The sequence below is a fragment of the Humulus lupulus genome, chromosome 1 (genome assembly GCF_963169125.1).
Source record: "Humulus lupulus chromosome 1, drHumLupu1.1, whole genome shotgun sequence".
Taxonomy (NCBI): domain Eukaryota; kingdom Viridiplantae; phylum Streptophyta; class Magnoliopsida; order Rosales; family Cannabaceae; genus Humulus; species Humulus lupulus.
The window spans coordinates 83,548,101-83,569,343 of record NC_084793.1 but is presented as its reverse complement, the minus strand read 5'-3'; the positions used below and the strand labels follow the sequence as shown (position 1 = coordinate 83,569,343).

The window sequence follows — 21,243 nt, the reverse complement described above, 5'->3', positions numbered from 1 at the left end:
TCGTTCCTTCCGGCCTACATCCGCTGGTACCAAACCCTTAAGTGGTTTAACCAACCCACCAAATTCATCAACATACTCTGTCGTTGTCCTGCCATTCTGAACTGGGTTCATAAACTCATTAGTCTTTGCAGTTCAAACTGCATCACAGTAGTCTCTTTTATCAAATCATTGTCTGAATTCCTCCCAACCCATCATGACAACATTCCGGGTCTAGGGTACTATTTCCCACCACATCAAGGCATCCTCCTACTGCATGCGCATGGCGTAACTACTCTATCATGGCCTACCATTCTCTTATCATCAAGGACGGAGTTAATCATGCCCATCTACTGATCAGTTCCTAAGCAAACCCAAACCTTCCTTGAAGACCAGAGGATAGTGCTTCTAAAGCCTTCCGTATGGTAAGTCTTATCTGTTCCAGTCCTCGAGTTAAACCAACACTGGTGCCCTTACTGTCAAGATATACGAAGCAGCGTTTCCCTGACCAAACCCGTTGTTTCAACCATCTAATCTCTTTATCCTAATCTAGCAGCCTTACTCACATACCAACAAACATCTGCTGCGAATTACAGGGGCAGATGGAAGGTTCCGACCCTAACTATCATCTGCAGCCCCCACTCCAACAATACCAGGTCCAATTAACCATCTTGAGTTCATACATTCTGAATTAGTCTGCTTTCACCGACTAAGCCCCTCAGTCCTGATGTTCATATCCAGAATCATCCCACGGGCAAGTCCAAACAATTACAATAATCACTATCCCATGGGAAGGTCCAAACAATCACAATAATCACACACAAAATAAGTATATCAAAGCACCAATCTACATTACTCATGCATTAATTATCAAATCCCATTACTACCACATATATTCATACACATCATGCTTTCTATACTAACATGCAGATAAGACACATAGTTTCAATTTAAACAATTAACCACATATTCATGTCATTAGATACCTACCCGTGAGTTGAGCTTATCTTTAGCGACGAGTGTACACGCCCAGCCAGTCTTTAGGAACCCTTAATCCTAGACCACTCTGATACCAAGTTGTAACGCCCTAGATAACCAAGACTGTTACATTGTGTATTTAAAATAGTGCTTAACTTGCTAAGCAAGTCGTTTTAACTTAAATGTGTAATTAAAGACTAAGTCAAGGTCAAGTAATAAAAGATTTTGTCAACAAAATGATTATTTTTCATTAAAGTGTTAAGTTCGTACACGGGTCCCAAAAATAAGTTTATAGATTGGTAAAAGATAAACAAATACAATTTAGCCGTCTTAAGCGGCAAAAACAGGGTTTAACCCTAGTTCCTCCAAAGGTACCCCGACCGTGGTGATTGAGCAGGCTGCATATGTACACACCACCCCTGAAGCTCTCTAACTCATGGCTAGTTAAGCTATCAACTCCCTTACCTACACCACGTTGCACCCGTGAGCCAAGGCCCAGCAAGAAAACTTAAAACAACATGCACAACTAGGCAACAGTATAAAGACAATAAATATAATTCACCAAATTCAACTGATAATAGATTATAGGCAACAATCTCAACAGTAGCATTTAGTCAACCTTGACCCAACCTGTCCAATTGTTCAATAGAGTACATGAATTAAGCTAAACAACGACAAACACATATATTCTCAAGCATACATTTCAATCAATAATACAAATATTCAGGGTCGGTGCCCTTAGGTTGAGCCCTCTGTTTACTCAGCTGGCCCCGGCTTGCTTAGGCCGAGTCCTCTAATTATTTACCTGACCCTGGATCGCATTGGCTGAGCTGCATCCAAAACGGTTATTATCATCCCCGACACCATTAGTTCATACTTTCATATCCCATCTAACAGACATATATCTCATAGAATGCATATATTCAATTACAGGGAATCTCAGTCCCAACAACAATCACATGGGTGCAATTTTCTTACCTCGTATCCCGAGCAACAAGCGTATAGCAGCCCCGTGCACGATCCTTAAATCCTGAGCCCTTGTGGTAAAAACCTAGTCACACTGCGATAATGGATAACCATAAGATTCTAAATAATTGAAAAACTCTGGATTCAAATACTAGCCTCTAGGACCTCGATTTCTACTAAAACGAGTAGTAGAAATCATCCCGAGCACTTAAGTTTGATTCCCTAAGCCTCCCCAAGCTTAAAAACAACCCTAGACCAAAACTTCCTAGGCAGGCCGCGGCCTGGCCCTAAGGTTCGTAGTGCGCCTCAAGTCAGAGGCACGACCTCTTGTATCAGGGGGAGGCGGGCCGCGACTTACCCCTTAGAGTCATGGCGAGCCCTACAATCAGTAGCCCTCCTAGGGCCATCTGGGGAATGTGGGTCGTGGCACCCATGAACTGGGTCGCGACGCCCTCCCGTGAACCCAAAATCCCTTGGTTTTTCCAGCATTTTTCCTCAGCCATATCCTCAAAATTCAAACTCAACCTTCAACCAAACTCCGAATTAAGTCTAAAGTCTTTATTCTTATAGCCTAACCATTATAATTAATTTATAAACAATTTCCTTACATCATCAAACACCCAAAACAAGTCGAAACCCATAATTTATCAAGACCCTCCCCTTTGACACTTAAAACTCATAAACTCTCATAACAACAACTGAATTTAAACCCTTACCTTGAAGATGCAGATAGTGTCCCTGAGCTACACCTCTGAATCCTAGCTTTAGTTTCCCAATCCTCAAGCTTAATTCTTCAAGTTCCCTTCCAAAACTCAGAACCCTTTCTAAGCATAAGAGAGGGAGAGAAAAACGTGTATAGGGGAGATAGAGAGTTCTGGGGGTATCTTATGGGTTCTGGCTGCTTCCTAACCTTACTGAGCTTATCCTTTAACTAAAAAAGACCAAATTTCCCTTGATATTAACTCAGCCTCCTATTTGCCCTTAAGGGAAAAATGGTCATTTCCCACCCCCTCCCCCGGTTTCGCGCTAATTCATCGAGTTATCCTACCAATTACCAATTGATCCCGTCATGCCCAACTAATTACCCATTATTCAATAAAGCCCAAATATACATTAAACTTCCCAAAATATCCCTAGGCTCGCCCCGAGCCGAGTACTAAACCCCGTTGTGACTATTCCGCCAATCCACTCACTAGGACTGCCTCAAGACGTATACTGCAAATATATCCACATAATAATGTGGTCTCTATCATTTACACACATATAATCAAATTTATGCCCACAATGGGCCAATATTATAAATATGCTCTTACGAACAAGAATTGGCCCACATGCATATTTAATACTCATAAACATGCATATAATCATACTCACATTATCATATATGTCATGCTTGCCACATAGTCACGCATTTAATCAGTTAATCAACATACAAATCCCTTTATGCCTTCCAAGCACTGTAATCCAGGAACTGAGCCTTAATAGTAAATTTAGGATGTTACAAACCCCCTTAACAGACACCGAAGGAGGTAAGTTTTCTATTGTCGAGATCTTGGCCCTGTCTACCTCAATTCCATGGCGTGAAACTTTGTGGCCCAAGACTATGCCTTCTGTCACCATAAAGTGACATTTCTCCCAATTTAATATTAAATTTGACCCCTCACATATTTTCAAAACCCTTTCCAAATTAGCCAAATATCCATCGAAAGAAGGCCCAAAGACTGAAAAGTCATCCATAAAAAATTTCAATACCTTTTTCCACCATGCATGAGAATATAGACATCATACGTCTCTGAAAGGTTGCTGGAACATTACATAATCCAAATGGCATTCTCCGAAATGCAAATGTTCCATAAGGGCATGTGAAGGTAGTCTTTTCTTGAGCCTCCGGTGCGATGGGAATTTGATGGTATCCCGAATACACCATCCAAGAAATAGTAATAAGGATGTCTACCAACCTATCTAACATCTGATCTAAAAAAGGCAAAGGAAAATGGTCTTTTTTGGTGGCCTTATTTAGTTTACGGTAGTCAAAACAAATTCTCCACCCGTTACTGTACGAGTTGGAATTAGTTCCTTATTATCATTCTTAACCACCATCATGCCACCCTTCTTCGGGACTACCTAGACAGGACTAACCCATGCACTATCAAATATTGGGTAAATTACCCATGTATCCAACCATTTAAGAATTTCTTTCCTTACCACTTCTTTCATTAAAGGATTAAGCCGCCTTTGAGCATCAATACTAGGTTTACTATCCTCCTCCATTAATATACGATGCATCATTGTTGAAGGATTGATACCATTTATATCTACCAAATTCCACCCAATTGCTAGTTTGTGAGCCCTCAACACCCTAAGAAGTTTCTCTTCTTCAATCACAGATAATGAAGTTGAAATAATAACTGGGAGAGTGTCATTCTTACCCAAATAAGCGTACTTAAGATGATCTAGTAAAGTTTTTAACTCAAGAACTGGTGGTTTCTTGATAGATGGAAGAGGTCTCTCAGGCACTTGCCCTAATTCCTTATATTTCTTTGTATAAATTTACCCTGATGAGTTCAGCCACTTAACATATTCATTGGCTTCAGTACCAGCACGCTCTTTAGGACTTGCAACAAAACTCAACTCAAGTTGATCTTCAATAGACTGGACCCTTTTATCTTGTTACTTCAATACACTAATACTAAAACAATTGTCACAAGCTGAAGGATATTTCAAAACTTTAAAAACATTAAAAACAACCTCATCACCTTGTACTCTGAGCCTTAACTTACCCTTCTGGACGTTGATCAATGCTTGCCCCGTAGCTAAAAATGGTCATCCCAATATAATAGGCACGTCCTCATCTTCCTCCATATCTAATACAATAAAATCCGCTGGAAAAATAAACTTATCTACCTTTACTATAACGTCCTCTATAATACCTCTGGAGTGTGTTACTGGACAGTCAGCCAGTTGAAGAGTAACAGTTGTGGGTCTAGCTTCCCCCAAACCAAGCCTTTTAAAAACAGACAATGACATTAAATTAATTCTTGCACCCAAATCAAATAAAGCTCTCTCACAATGAAAGTTCCCAATGGTGCAAGGTATAGTGAAAATGCCCGGATCTCTTAACTTTTGAGGAAGCTTCTTTTGAATAATGGCACTACACTCTTCAATTAATGCAATGGTTTCATAATCCTCTATTTTTCTCTTATTATACAATATCTCTTTCATAAACTTCACATAACTAGGCATTTTTTCTAAAGCCTCTGCAAAAGGAATGTTAATGTGAAGTTTCTTAAATACCTCAAGAATTTTGGAGAATATTTTGTCAAGATTGGCCTTCCAAAACCATTGAGGATAAGGAATCTTTGGTGTAGGCTCGATGTGTTTTGGCTTCTCTTTCTTTGGAAGATCTTCAGTAACCTCATCTTGTGCTGGACTAGTAACATGTTGATCCTCTATCTTCTTCCCCTTGTTATCCATTGTAGGTCCATCATACTTAGTCCCACTCCTCAGAGTGACAGCTTGACATTGCTCTTTCGGATTTACCTCTGTGGAACTAGGAAAATTCCCTTGTTGTCTACTAGAAAGCAGTTTAGCCAATTGACCCATTTGTGTCTCCAAATTCCTGATTGAAGACCTTGTCTCTGTCATGAATTGATTTATTTGGTATGGATGCATTGTTGGTGAGTTCATTGGAGGATGTGGTGGTGGATGAGATGGGCGTGGGTTTGGATCATAATAAGGCCTAGAATGTAGTCCATAAGTCAGTTGATGAGGGGGTTGTTGAGGTGAGTATTGTGGATACTGTGGTTGTAACCCTTTATTATTTTTCCGAGACAGGTTATGGTGATTTTTCCACACAGGAGTATATGAATTTGAGTAGGTGTTCGGTGTAGGTCTTGAAAAGTTACCAATAACCAGTGCCTATTCCAAAGGCATATTATTTACATTTGTTGAGCAACTAGCTGTGCTTGAGCATTGTTCATAAGAATGTGATCTCCCACAAATCTCACAACTCATGACATTTTGTACTTGCATTGCTTGTGCGATGAGGTTATTCTGCTGCAATTGCTTGGTTAGAGATGCCACTCGAGCGGTCAATAAAGCAATAGGATCAACCTCTAAGACTCTTACCACCTTCTTATTCTCACGCTCAGTAGACCAATTATAGTTATCCATGACCAACTCTTCCAATAATTCATAAGTTTCATTAGCTCTTTTTCTCATAAACACTTCTACTGATGTTGCATCTATAATTGCCCTTGTATCCCCCCCCCCCCCAAACCATTGTAAAATGTATGAACCAGCAACCACTTCTCTACTCCATGATGTGGGCATTTCCTTTGCAACTCTTTAAAACGTTCCCATGCATCATATAAAGACTCCCCATCCAGTTGATGGAAGTTATTGAATCTCTCCTCTTATGCGGGCTGACTTCAAAGGAGGAAAATATTTACCAAGGAATTTCTGAGCCAAGTCTTCCCAAGTAATTATAGAGTTTGCTTGGAATGAATTCAACCAACTCTTAGCTCTCTCTCTTAATGAAAACGGGAATAATCTTAATATTACAGCACCGTTACTCACCCCGTTCATTTTGAATGTCGCACAAAGCTCTGAAAAATTTGTGATGTGGAGATTTGGATCCTCATTTGGTAATCCCTCGAATTGTACACAATTTTGTACCATTTGAATAATTGAGGGTTTTATCTCAAAATTATTCGCCTCAACAGTAGTAGGACGACTACTTGAATGTATCCTTGTAACAGTAGGGAGTACATAGTTTCTCAATGGCAAATCGACTTTAGCTACATTACCTTGATTTGCATTGTTTTTCACAACGTTATTTGAGTTCTCAGCCATGGTAAAATCCAATATTTTATTTATCTTGCAGTTTTCTTTGCACGTTCTCTCAATTTCAAGATCTATCAGTATGAGCGTCTTTTGTCTACTTCCCCACATATACCAATGATTCCTGAAACACAATACAACCTCGATCTGAATAAGTGTAAAATATAAAAACCAAATTAGAACAAGCAAAAATTAATTTTGATATTGGAAATTAAGTCCCCGACAACAGCGCCAAAAACTTGATCGCAAAAATATGATGCCCAAGTGCATGCAATCGATTTAAGTAATATAGATAATAAATAAATTATTGTTCCCACAAAGATTATTAACCAATTAACAATAATTGTTCTTTAATTTCTATTTGGAAAACAAAATTTAGATGAATAAATATAATTATAAAAATATTAAATAACTGTGAATACAATAACTAATCAAAAGATAAAAATCAATAATAAAAAGACCTAGGGTATTAACTTCATCAACTTTTCATTCTACTAATTTTATTAATCAGTTCTAAATTTCTTTCTTCCTATTCTAATAGCAGGTTAACATAAATCGATTCCTATTCTTTTTAAAGATATAAGATCTCATCCTATATGCAGGTTTTTCTACATCTCTGTGACAAACTTAAACATATAGCAGGCATTAAGTTTAGAAACCTAATTACTACACAAGCCATACAGGTACTTTCGTCCAATATGTAACCTATGTCTATATAACGATAGCATATTCAATTCTAATCTTTCGAATTTGAATCAAAATCATAAATCAAGCAAATATTGATAAGGTATTTACTAACATTAAACAAACATGATATATATTAGAATCAAGAAGAAGAATCAATAGAACATCATAATAAAATTAAATATAAATCCAAGTGAGTACATTAAACCCTAGATAAAAATGTGTAGTTCATATCAGACATGACTAAATCAACAAAATAATAATGTAGAAACATAAGATTCAAAGACTTGAAGAAGAAATAAAAAAAAAATATGAGAGTGCAGAAAAACTAATCTCAGAATCAAAATTAATCTCTAAACTCGTAATTAAAATCTTACCTAACCGTAATTAAATATTAAGTCTGAATTTATACTAAAAAAAAATCACGAATCCCTTATTTTTCATAGGCAGGCCGGGACTTGACCTTTCATAGGTCGCAGCCCGTGTCTATTTTAAGGTTGTTCCAAGTCTGCGTAGGTCTTCAGGCGTCGCAACTCAAGCACTATCAAGTCGCGGCCCGTGTCTTGATGTCCTCCTGATTTTAGCCTCTGACTTCCACTAGCGCCGGCACTCTAACCCTTCAGCAACCTTGTAGCTTCTGACTTGACTAGAGTCGCGACCCTTAAACCCATGCCGCGACTCTAGTTCCATTCTTTCCCAATTTAAGCCTTTCAACCTCATTCCTTCATCAAAAACTAATTTTAACTTGTCCTTAGCACCGTTTTGAGTTGAACAACCACCAAAAGCTTCATTTTCCCACCATTTTCTCTTCTTTTTTTACATTTTTCTCATGATTCAACGCATAAACCTACAACAAAGACAAACAAAATTGTAATCTTGCACAAAACAAACATAAAGACTCAAGATTACCACAAAAACAGATTCTAAAATGATACTAAAATGAAGTCTCACACTCTTCTGTCCATTCAAACCTCTGACTTTCTCAGAGAGCATTGAAGAAAGGGATGCATTTGTCTATTACCTTGGAGACAAATCGGCTCAAAGCTGCAATCCTCCCTGTCAGGCTTTGAACGTCTTTATGTTTTTTGGGATATGGAATTTCGATTAGGGCCTTGATCTTCTCGGGGTTTGCCTCAATCCTTTGAGCAGTGACAATGAAGCCTAGGAACTTGCCGGAGGCAACCCCAAATGTACACTTTTGGGGGTTGAGCTTTATCTCGAACCGACAGAGCATCACAAAGATCTCAGTCAGGTCGTCCACGTGGTCTGGAGCAGTCCTGGACTTGCCCAGCATATCATCCACATAAACCTCCATGTTTCAACCCAACTTGTTTTTTAACATCTTGTTAACCAGCCTATGGTAGGTGGCACCAGCATTTTTCAACCCAAAAGGCATCACAATGTAACAATAGACACCCTTGTCAGTTCGAAAGGTAGTGTGCTCCTGATCGGCGATGTGCATGGATATTTGGTTATATCCCGAGTATGTGTCCATGAATGACAGCAACTTGTAACTAGAGATGGCGTCAACCATCTAGTCTATCTTGGGGAGCGGAAAGCAGTCCTTTGGACAAACCTCATTAAGGTCCAGAAATCGATGCATGTCCTCCAAGTGTCATTTGTCTTTGGCACGAGGACAGGATTGGACAGCCACCTAGGGTATTAGGCTTCTTAGGTAAACCCATTGGAGAGGAGCTTGTCCACTTCAGCCTTGAAAGCCTATTTTCGAGTTTGATCAAACGTCTGTTATTTCTACTGGACGGGAGCAAAGGTAGGATCGACATTCAAAGCATGGCATATGATATTTGGATCAATACCAGTCATGTCAGAATGTGACCATGCGAACACATCTTGGTTTCCTCAGAGGAAGCCTACCAATGCCTCTCGGACTTCCGTTTTTAAGCTTCCCTTAACTTTTACTTTCCTGTTGGGGTTGGAGGTATTAAGAACTACCTCATCCACGTCCTCTTGAACCCCTGGGTCTAACTCGTCGGTCCTCGACTCTTGGAAAGCTTGTATTTTTGAGGCCTCAAACTTCTTGGGACCTTCCCCCCTTACCATCATCACTGGAGCCTTGAGGGAGACGTTGTAACACTGTCTTGCCTCTTTCTGGTCACCACAGACTGTACTAATACCTGCATCCATTGGGAATTTCATGCATAGATTATTGATGGAGGTGACGTCCCTAAACTCCACTAGTGTCGGTCGTCCCAAGATGGTGTTGTAGGCTGAGGAACAGTCCACAACCACAAAGGTTCAGTAATTGAAGGCTTGGCGAGGTACCTCTCCAAGCGTCACAGAGAGCTTTACTGCCCCATCAAGATGAGGGATTCTCCTAAGAATCTGTAGAGCGTCAAGGCGCAAAGGGACAAGTCTATCGTGGTCAGCCCTATCTTCTCGAAGGCTGACTTAAACAAGATGTTCACCGAACTCCTGTTGTCTACTAGAATTTGTGCCACCATTTTGTTGGAGATTTGGCTCTCAATCACCAACAGGTCGTGATGTGGGAAATTGTAGCGTCCCAAATTCGCTAATAAGGCTTAGGTCCTTGATTAGCGTGCCTAGAGGGCAATAAGTAGTTTATCATGTTAATATGTGAATTTGATGAGTATGTGATTAGAAATGCATGTTTAGGTGAATTAAATATGCATGTGGGCCCCGTTTGGTTATTAGGGGCATATTTGTAATTTAGCTCGCTAAGAGCGTAAATGTAATTATTGTGATATATTTGTGATAAATCTGTGATGCACGATCTGAGACACTCCTAGGGAGCGGTTTAGCTAGAAAGTCACAACGAGGTCGAATACCCGACTTGGGGCGAGTCGAGAGGTATTTCGGGCATTAGACATTTTATGGGGTTATTCGGTTATGGAAATAAATATTTGGAGATATATTTGAAGTTAGAACGTTTAGGAGGGAATATTGGGGAAATTTACCATTTTTCCCTCGGGGACGTTTTTGGTACCCCAAGCCTTGGAGGTAACTTAAATGACTTAGGATAAGTAAAACAAAATCACGGAAGCATTCAGAAACTAAGGAACCGAGCCAAACTTCTTCTCTCTCTCTTTCTCTAAGCCATATCAAGGGGAAACTTTGAGGAGATTAAGCTAGGAAATTCATAACTCAAGGCTGGAGCGTGGGAGGATTGAAGCTTGGAACTCAGGGGATTAACTCAGGGACTTAATTAGGTTCAAAGGTAAGCTCTAAAATTTGATGATCAACTGAATTTTTGCTGAGTTTTGGTTAGGAATATAGGTTCATGCATATGAACTAAGTTTTGAATTTCTCTTGGGTGTTTGGGTGTGCTTTGGGATTAGTTTTGTTAGGTTTTTTTGCTGAGACTATAGTAGAGCTTCTGTGATGATTAACTTGAATTGTTGGGTTGATTTTGGGGTAAATTGCCTTGGTTTTAGTCGTGAAAATGGACGATTTTTCTGGGTTCGGAAGGTCGGTCCGCGACATTGTTCTTGCTGAGCCACTGCCCTCTAGAACACTTAGGAGGCCAGGAAGAAGGGCGGGTCACGGCACACCCTAGCTTGGGTCGCGGCACGCATGCCCTGTTTTGGGGGTTGGGGTTTCTAGTTGAGGCGGGCCACGACATGGGTTCTTGGGGCCGCGGCATGGGTTCTTGGACCATAAGGCGGCAAGAGGTTTAGTTCTTACTACCTGACTGGTCGTATTAATCATTGTTTCAGCAAGGTATAAGTGATAAGAATGAATCCAGGACAAACAGATATGTCAGCTAGCCAGAGTGATCAAGGCCAGAATAATAACAATCAGGGTCAAGAGAATGACCAAGGACAGATTCCACAGCCAGCTCCTGTAAACTGGCAGTAGTTATTTAATGTTCTGCAGGCTACAGTGTTGAGACAAGGAGAAGAGCTTCATCTCCTAAGACAATAGCAAGCACCTGCAGTGGCTAGTGTATCAGAGGCACCTCCTGTGTCGGTGCCAGCAGCTGGGCAGCTGCCCGAGGTTGGAAACAAATGGGAGCCTCTTTACGAAAGGTTCAAGAAGCAGCAACCTCCATTTTTTTAGGGCAGTGCAGATCCTGCCAAGGCAGAGCAGTGGATGAGTATGATTACCATCATCCTAGATTTCATGAGGGTGGCTGGTAACGAGAGGGTGGCCTGTGCCACTTATATGTTTCGGGAGGATGCTCGAATTTGGTGGGAGTTTATTACCCAGACCAAGAATGTTAATGCCCTGAGTCGGGAAGAGTTTCAGACTCTGTTCAACGAGAAATATTATAATGATGCCATCAGGGCAGCAAAGGCAGAGGAATTCATTAGGCTACTTCAGGGAAGTTTGTCAGTCACTGAGTATGCCTTAAGGTTTGATTGTTTGGCAAAATTTTCCATGGAGCTGGTGCCCACTGATGGGACAAGAAGAGAGAGATTTCTTCAGGGGCTTCAGCCCAGATTAGCCCGTGATGTACGTATTACCACTGTGGCTGGGGATACTACCTATGCAAAGGTGGTTGAGAAGGCACTCATAGCAGAGAGTGCAGAGAACAAGATCTGGTGAGACAGTATAGCCAGAAAAGAATTCAGGAGGATAGGTCCTCCATTTGTGGGTTCTGGTAGGGGTATAGGCCCCAGTGATCAGAAAAAAAAGGTTCCTGACACCTTCCCAGTTCCAGGTTCTGATAGGCAGCCCCGTGGTATTTCAATGGGTCGTCCAGGTGGTAGTGAAGCTTGGAAGACTCGTCCTGAATGCCCTAGATGTAAGAGGCATCATTTGGGAGATTGTAGGGCAAAGGCCTGCTACTTGTGTGGAGCAGTAGGTCATTTTAAGAAGGATTTCCCTAAGGCAAGAAAAGAAGAACCCAGAAAAGCGGACAGCTCGGCCCCAGCTCGAGTGTTCGCATTGACACAAGCAAAAGCTGAGGCTTCTCCCTCAGTTGTTACAGGTCAGCTTCTTAGTGCTGGAACCCCCTTATAATGTATTGATTGATTCTGGTTCTACACATTCCATTGTTGCTAGTAGTATTATTGATAGACTGTGTGGACCCTGTGATTTTTATGTTGTGGGGTTTGGAACTTTGTTACCCACTAGGGAGTTAGTGGTATCCAAAAGATGGGTCAGATCTTTGCCAGTGATAGTGGAAGGGAGAGAGTTGTCAGTGGATTTGATAGAGTTATTATGACTGACTTCGACATGATATTGGGTATGGATTGGTTGGCAAAGTATGGGGCAACTATTGATTGCAGAAGGAAGATGGTCACCTTTGAGCCTGAAGGTGAGGATCCTTTTGTGTTTGTTGGTACTATGCATGGACCTCACATACCTATGATTTCTGTATTGAGGGCTAGGGATCTATTGCAAGGAGGTTGTGTTGGATTCTTAGCCAATGTGGTTGATACCACTCAGGTCGTGCCAGTGAGGCCAAAAGAGACCAGACTTGTTTGTGAATTTCTGGATGTATTTCCAGAAGATTTGCCAAGGTTGCCACAGCATAGAGAGATAGAGTTTGTGATAGAACTGGCACCAGGGATGGAGCCAGTGTCTAGAGAACCTTACAAAATGGCCCAGCTGAGTTGACGGAGTTCAAAGTACAGTTGCAAGAACTGTTGGATTTGGGTTTTATCAGACCTAGTTTCTCACCTTGGGGTGCGCCAGTTCTGTTTGTAAAGAAGAAGGATGGTTCTCTGAGGATGTGCATTGATTACAGAGAACTGAATAAGTTGACAATTAAGAATAAGTATCCTTTGCCAAGGATAGATGATTTGTTTGATCAGTTGCAAGGTAAGAAGGTATTTTCAAAGATCGACCTTCGTTCTAGTTATCATCAGTTGAGGGTCAAGAAGGGAGACATATCAAAGACTGCTTTTCGTACCAGGTATGGGAATTATGAGTTCTTAGTTATGTATTTTGGATTGACTAATGCCCCTGCTGCTTTTATGGAGCAGATGAACATAGTGTTCAAGGATTATCTAGACCAGTTTGTGATCGTCTTCATCAATGATATTCTGGTATATTCTCAGTTTGAGTCAGAGCATGAGCAACATCTGAGGTTGGTTTTACAGAGGCTGAGGGAACACAAATTGTTTGCCAAATTCAAGAAGTGTGAGTTCTGGTGATCTCAAGTATCCTTTCTTGGGCACATTGTCAGTAATGAGCAGATTAAGGTAGATCCAACAAAGATTGAAGCAGTCAGAGATTGACCAAGGCCAAAGAATGCTTCTAAGGTTAGAAGTTTCCTTGGATTGGCAGGTTATTATAGGCGTTTCATGGAAGGTTTCTCAAAAATAGCTACTGCATTGACTGAGCTGACACGCAATAATCCGAAATTTGCGTGGTCAGATAAATATGAGAACAGCTTCCAGGAACTGAAGCAGAGATTGATTACAGCTCCGATTCTGAGTCTTCTGACAGATCCGGAGAAGTTTGTGATTTATTGCAATACTTCTCATTAGGGTTTGGGCTGTGTTCTAATACAATCAAAAAAGGTAATTGCTTATGCTTCTCGTTAGTTGAAGGAGTATGAAAAGAGATATCCCACTCATGATTTAGAGTTGGAGGCTATGGTTTTTTCTTTAAAGATATGGAGGCATTATCTTTATGGAGAGAAGTGTGAGATCTATACAGACCACAAGAGCCTGAAATACTTCTTCACTCAGAAAGATTTGAATATGAGACAAAGGCGTTGGCTAGAGTTAGTAAAAGATTATGATTGTGAGATTTTGTATCATCCAAGAAAATCCAACGTGGTAGCTGATGCTTTAAGCCAGAAGGGTCCGGGACAGATTTATGGTGCGAGATTGATAGCCAGAGAGTTAGCAGATGATATGACCAGAGCTGGTATAGAGTTGCTGGTGGGCCAGTTGGAAAATATTACGCTACAGTCTACACTGTTAGAGAGAATCAAGGAGGGTCAGTTGAGTGATCCACAACTGATCAAGATCAGAGAGGATGTTTTGGCTGGAGCATCCAGAGATTATATAGTGTCTGAGTTAGGCTTGTTGAGATACAAGGGGCAAATATGTGTTCCGCTAGACACTATTTGAGGTGAGAGATTCTGGACGAATCTCATACTACACCTTACTCTTTGCATCCAGGCACCACGAAGATGAATCAAGATGTGAGATTGTTGTATTGGTGGCTGGGGATGAAGAGAGATGTAGTAGAGTATGTGGCTAAGTGCTTGACATGTTAGCAGGTCAAGGCTGAGCATCAGAGGCTGGCAGGATTATTGCAGCCTCTGGATATCCCAGAGTGGAAGTGGGAGGACATCATGATGGATTTCGTGGTGGGCTTACCCAAGACTGTTGGTCAGCATGATTCTATATGGGTGATAGTGGATCATGTTGGGTTTTATGCCCTTAATAAAACCATTTTTCTTATGTAACACGTTATTATTATCAATAAAAGAAGTAGAAATCATTTTGTTTATTCAATTGAATTGTTCGCTTGTTTTATTACATGTTTATTCAATTAATACAAACATTCATAAAATCCTGAACATATGGATAGTTACAATTATGGTGACTAGGTCACAGTGGATTATAGTTGTAATTATATGTTCAAAAGAACAAGTCCTAGATTAGATCAGTGCATTGGATTTTCACTGATTAGGAAATCTACGATATGATCTACTTACACATTAGGAGTGTGATGTCTTGTCCAAGGCATTGACCAAGTAGATATGATCGGATGTATTTGGTTACATCGGACTAGGACCGATATTGATTATTGATTGATAAATAAGTATCGTTGTTATCGAATCTAATCAATATCACAACGTTGACCATAGGTTAAGTCGATCTTAATTCTGAGTGATAATATTCTGCTAATTATATTATTTAAATCTTTTGACTTGTTCGTTACCAGCTTACCCTACGGTCTAGCCCATACTTACATCTTGGAGATTTAGTAATGAAATTGAGTGGGAGTATTATTCATAGATATGAAATCTATAACTTCTGTATGAGAAGTGAAAAGATGATTTCCTTAATTGCTTTGTTCAAAAGGTTAAATGATTGAGATCTCATTTCTGTGATTAAGTTCACGGAAATATCATTTATAAGGAACTTAGTGGGAGTTAAGGATAAAATACTGATGAGGGGTAAAACTGTAATTTTCACCCAGCTTGTTAGTAAGTCATTGATAGAGGATTGACTAACTGTAATGGTTATAACAATGGATAACGTATTTATGGTTTGGAAAATACGTTCTATGAATTCAAGAGTTCAATTCCAAGTCTATAGTGGAGTCACGAGGAATTAATAAGGTAGTGAAATTATTCGTAAATAAATTCACGGTAACTTATTGGAGCTTGATTTCATGGATCCATGATCCCCGCATCACCTTTGAGTAAATCATCTAGAATGTCTCAATAATTGATTTAATTATCAATTAGGATTTTTTTTTTAAAGTTGACTAGGTCAATTTTGGAAAATTTATAGAGATATAAGATTTAGAGAATAAAAGAGAATATTTTGGTAAATTTATTAATATTGATAAATTGGTGTCAATATAAATAAATAAAAATTAAATCAAGTTTCAAATTATAATTAGTTAATTTGAATAAGAATTTAGTTAATTAATTAAAATAAATAAATAAATAAAAGGTTTTGAATTTAGGCCCAATTGAGATTTAAATTCAAAATAAAAGTATTGGGCCCAAGTCCATTTGTGGGAGCCCAAGGCTTTTATCTTTTTGTTTATTATTTTAATTAATTCAAAATTTAAATAAAGCCCATTAAGTTGTCTATATAAGGAATATGATATCTAGGGTTTTCAAAGGTCAGTCTCAGTTGATTTATTGGGTAAGTGAAAACCTAGACACTCTAATCCTTTCTTAGCCACTTTCTCTTCTTCTTTTCTAGATCTCTTTCTCATGTGTTGAGAACCAGCCCACACTAGTTCTAGATTGATCAAAGGCTTGGTGAGGAAGACTGTGTTGCTGATCTAGTTCAATCTCTTGATAATACTCTGCTACAGAAAGGAATCAAGAGTTAGAGAGATTGAAGGAAGGATTTGTTCCAGTTCCGCTGCGTATTCGTAAGTTTCTACATCATTGTGTTTATGTTAATTTACGAATCTAATGTTCTTATGTATGTCGTGTTATTCTATGTTTCTATTATGTGTTTGGAAAAATAAAAGGAAGCATGCATCTAGATTTAAATTTTAAGATCCTACAGATCACTACACCAAGTCAGCTCACTTCTTGCCAGTGAGGACTACATATACAGTTGATCAGTATGCAGATATCTATGTGAGAGAGAACGTGCGCCTCCATTGAGCGCCTAGGTTGATTGTGTTAGATCGGGACCCTACTTTTACTTCCAAGTTCTAGGGGAGTTTACAGAAGGCCATAGGAACTTAGTTGAAGTTCAGTACTACTGAGAAGATGATCCAAATATTGGAAGACATGCTGCGAGAATGTGTGCTGGACTTTGGTGGATCTTGGAGTAAGTATCTACCATTGATAGAGGTTTCCTACAACAACAGTTATCAGTCTACCATTGGAGTTGCACCTTATGAGATGTTGTATGGTAGGAAGTACAGATCTCCCATTCATTGGGATGAGACAGGTGAAAGGAGATACTTAGGTCCTGAGGCAGTTCAGAGGACCAGTGAAGCCATTGAAAAGATTAGAGCTTGGATGCTTACTTCTCAAAGTAGGCAGAAAAGTTATGCAGATCCCAAGCGTAGGAACGTGGAGTTCCAAGTGGGAGACTATGTATTCCTTAGAGTCTCGCCATTGAAAGGGGTGAGAAGGTGTGGAAAGAAAGGCAAGCTGAGCCCTATATTTATAAGTCCATTTGAGATCCTGGAGAGGGTTGGTCAAGTAGCTTATAGATTAGCTTTGCCTCTGGCATTGTCAGCCGTGCATAACGTGTTTCAGGTTTCAGCTCTTCAGAGGTATGTACTTGATGTGAATCATATTTTGAGCTATGAAGATCTGGAGCTTGAGGCATATCTCTCCTTTGAGGAGCAGCTAGTCCAGATTCTTGACAGAAAGGATAAGGTCCTCAGGAATAAGACAATACCTTTGGTTAAGGTGTTGTGGAGGAATAGCAAGGTCGAGGAAGCGACCTGGGAGCTGGAGTCAGATATGCAGAATCAGTATCCCGAGCTGTTTAGATAAATTTCGAGGACGAAATTTCTGTAAGGAGGGGATAATTGTAATGCTCTGAAATCCCTAATGCGGTTTAGTGGCTGGATTAGTAGGCCGGGAGGGCCATAATTGTTTAATTATGCCATTAAATGATTATATGCATGTGTTATGTGAATTATATTATAATATGATGTTAAATGCATGCATGTGGGTCCACATTTCATTATAAGGGTGTTTTAGTAATTTGGCCCGTTGAGGGCGTAATTGTATATTTGTATGCATGTCGGTGACCTATTGTTGAGACCACATTATAATGTGGATTTGTTCGAGCTATTCGGCATGAGACGATCTTGGAATATTAATTAGTGGTGTAGTCATAACAGGTGTAAGTTCGAGGCTCGGGGTAAGTCTCGGGGTGATTTTAATGATTAGAGCGTTGCCAGGAATTGAAGGGTAACAGGATATGAATTATTGGTGTTTAAGAATATCGAGAATAGCGGGAATTGGAGAGCGTTAATTATGATTAACGAAATAGGTGGAAAATGTCAATTTTTCCCTAGGGAGCCTTTAGAAATCCTTAATTGACCTAGGGGTATTTTGGTCTTTTCACCCCTAGGATAGATATAAGCCATTGAAGGTTGTAGAAAGAAGAGGAAAACAGAGCAACTTCAAGAGCTTCTCTCGTACCTGTTTTTGGTCATTTTCCCTTTGGATTTTTGAGCCTAACTTGAGGATTCAAGCTTGGGAAGTAAGTCTTGAGAGCTTGGGAGTGTGTTCCACCATTGAAGAGCATCATAATCTGAGCTTGAGGTAAGTTTCTAGCCATTAAATTCCCTGGTTTGTTCTGTTTTAGCTTTGGTTTTCAGTTGGGATTTATAGGTTGGATAATTTGTTTTGTTGGGAGTTCTTGGCTAGGGTTCTTGTGGTTTTGATGCTTAGGGTATGTGAGGATGGTTTTTGGGTTCTTTTGGCATCAAAAATGAGGTTTGGAAGCATTAGAATCAGGTTGGAATTGAAGGAGTCGAAGGAAGAGATTTCAGGGGAGATTCTGGCTGGGTGTAGTGCTACAGCGCCCACCAGAGGGCGCTATAGCGCTACACAGGGTTCTGTTGGGCGGTTTAGGGTTCTGAGTATAGCACTAGGGCGCTATTGAGCAGCACTATAGCGCTACTCTGTTCCTCCAGAATCCCGTTTTGCGTGTTTTTAAGGATTTTTGGCTCGGGGTTTCAATCCTTCAGGCCCAGGATCGAATCTACTCACCGTGAGGGTACGTTTCGAGGTCTCGAGAGTGGGGTTTAGGTCAAGACCCTTTCATTGTTGATTTTCATTAATGGAGGTTATAATTGATTATGATTAGGTAACCGCTAAGGAATCAAAAGGTCGATCGTTCTCAGGAGTTGTTCTTGTTCTATTTCTCGCTCGAACCAGAGGTAAGAGAACTGCACCCTATATGTGACATGCATGATTATTCATGAAGCATGTTGAATGTGTAAATGTGGACATGGGTTAATTATTGAATGCTTAGCAAATCTTGCTCATTTGTGTATGGCACTGACTCATTAGTCAGAATTGGCAAAGGTGTCAATATCAATTGCGAAGCTGTGACTCATTAGTCAAGTTCGGCAATGGTACTGGGCACTAGTCACACAGTGCTGACTCATAAGTCAGGGACGGCCTTAGCGTGATCAATGCAAGCCAACAAAGATTAGATCTACTCGACATCTGCATTGAATGACTCAAAAGATCATTAATGCCGGACCGACCTCAAGTTCGATGAATCCTACAAGCGCTTGTCTAGCCAAAGGCTAGTCACTTAGAGCCACGGTGACTATTTAGTCACATGGCTGTGGGTGTTGAGCCCGTGAGACTTACCCACCAGTCTCTCATCTGTAAGCTAGTGACTTACGCATCAGTCACTCATCTGTTAAGTTAAAGACTTACCCATCAGTCTCTCATTTGTTTAAACTAGTGACTTGCTTGTCAGTCACCCAATATTGTTTACCAGAACCTCAAGTGTTAAATCACTCATCTGTTAAGAGCTATAAGTTCTGTATGATTATTATGATCATCAATTGATATTATATTTTTGCTATATTGTGTTTTCTTGCTGGGCTTAGGCTCATGGGTGCTATGTGTTGCAGGTAAAGGGAAAGAAAAGCTCACCCAGCCTTGAGTGGATAGCTTAGGTGGTGATGTGTACATATGCGGCCGCTTGACCACCACGGGCAAGGAGTTCTCATAGGAACTAGGGGGTTTACCCTATTTTTGCCGCTTAGGTCGGCGGGTTGTAAATTTAAACAGTAATGACCATTTTGAGTTGTAAATAACTTGTAAATGTTTTTTATGGGCCCATGAATAGTTTTATGTATTAAATAAAATATATCCTTTCCTTTTGATTGGTTTTCCACCTTAGCCTGTTAATAACACTATAAGCACATTTTTAACCAAAGGACTCGGGTAGCGAGTTAAATTTCTGGTTCACTGTAACTGTTCTGGGGTAACCAGGGCGTTACAATTTTCTCACCCTTAACTCCACCATCATCACCACCAGATTCTCCCACCCATCTGCTCTTATCTTGTAAAGATCGCCCTAATTCTATTTTTTTTTATAAAAAAATCACTCAACTCATAGTTAATAGAAAAATACCACTTAAAGGGAAAACTCAGTGGGACCTTGATAAAACAGGCAATTTTGGGCCCAATGGTTGAAAAAAAAAAGTGTCTTTATGCAATATTTAGAAATAAAATAAAAGTTTAAGTCTCACTGACGTAATTGAAATAAAAATCATAACATAGGTTCTTTTATTCTTAGCGCTCATATTGATCGTTGTTCGTTCATAGGACACCCCACGCCATATATACTAAGACGTCTGTTAGGGTCATTTTAGGTTTGCTTTAGAGATCGTTTTAGGTTGTATTTTAAGTTATTTAGGATTGTTTAGTGCAGATTTACGCTTGTTTTCTTCTTGTTTCAGGTTTTAATGGTCAAGTACATAATATGGAGTGAAATGAGAAGAAACATGTTAAATATGATGAATAAGATGGATTTAGTGTTGATTGTGGAGTTTCAAGACATTATGTGTGGAAAATACTACATTAAAGATGCTCAACACACGTCGTTTATGTTCTATAACGCAAGTCTGAGATTTTAAGCCACATTTTTACCAGGATTTATTCACTTTCTGGAAACACTTTTAGAAATAGATGTTTTAGATATTTCTCTTAGCTTTCCATAGCTTTTTGAATCATTCAGTTCAGAGTTATATTGAAGGATTTATGATCAAAATACGATGAGCAGACACTGTAGGCTATTCAAAACGAGTTCAGTTTTATTCTGCGCAAAGTAGCGTCCCAGCGCTAAAAACCACTGCCCCAGCGTGGCCGAGAAACAGAGTGCATGTTTTGATGTGGGTTATAGCGCCTAGGCGCTACATTTTAGCGCCCCAGCACCATCAATTTTGCAGAAACGTGTTTTGAGACTTATTTACAGTGCCCCAGCGCTAAGATCCGTATGAAAACGCAATTTAAGGGAATTTTAAGGGATAATCTTGTCTTTTCATGCAAAAATGAATTAGGGTCTATAAAAGCTTCTTTAATGACGTTTTTAGAAGGGGATGTCAGATTAAGCAATAAGGAGGCTAGAGAAGAAACAAAAAAAACCTAGAGTTCTTTTCTTTTTCTTTTTCTTTTTCTTTATCTTTTTATCTATCTTATGTTAAATTCTAGGTTTG

At 39.8% G+C, this 21,243-nt stretch overlaps 1 protein-coding gene and 1 non-coding gene across 2 annotated transcripts; one reads left to right on the top strand and one right to left on the bottom strand.

Moving 5' to 3' along the window:
• Positions 1-4,743: 4,743 nt before the first annotated feature.
• On the bottom strand, positions 4,744-6,252 carry LOC133817500 (uncharacterized). The gene is made up of 2 exons (XM_062250043.1): positions 5,947-6,252; positions 4,744-5,838 (listed from the first exon to the last, which is right to left on the bottom strand). The coding sequence occupies exons 1-2, from the start codon at positions 6,250-6,252 to the stop codon at positions 4,744-4,746; spliced, it is 1,401 nt and encodes a 466-aa protein (XP_062106027.1).
• LOC133813066 (small nucleolar RNA R71) lies at positions 6,236-6,342 on the top strand. The gene has a single exon (XR_009884111.1). It is a non-coding gene; the product is annotated as a small nucleolar RNA R71 (small nucleolar RNA).
• The last annotated feature ends 14,901 nt before the right edge of the window (positions 6,343-21,243 follow it).

Excerpts from the sequence above, each read along its gene's own strand:
- LOC133817500 (XM_062250043.1), bottom strand. The coding sequence starts at position 6,252 with ATGCCCACATCATGGAGTAGAGAAGTGGTTGCTGGTTCATACATTTTA. Across the intron at positions 5,839-5,946 it reads TCATCGCACAAGCAATGCAA|GCACTGGTTATTGGTAACTT; the intron begins GTACAAAATGTC and ends CCTTTGGAATAG.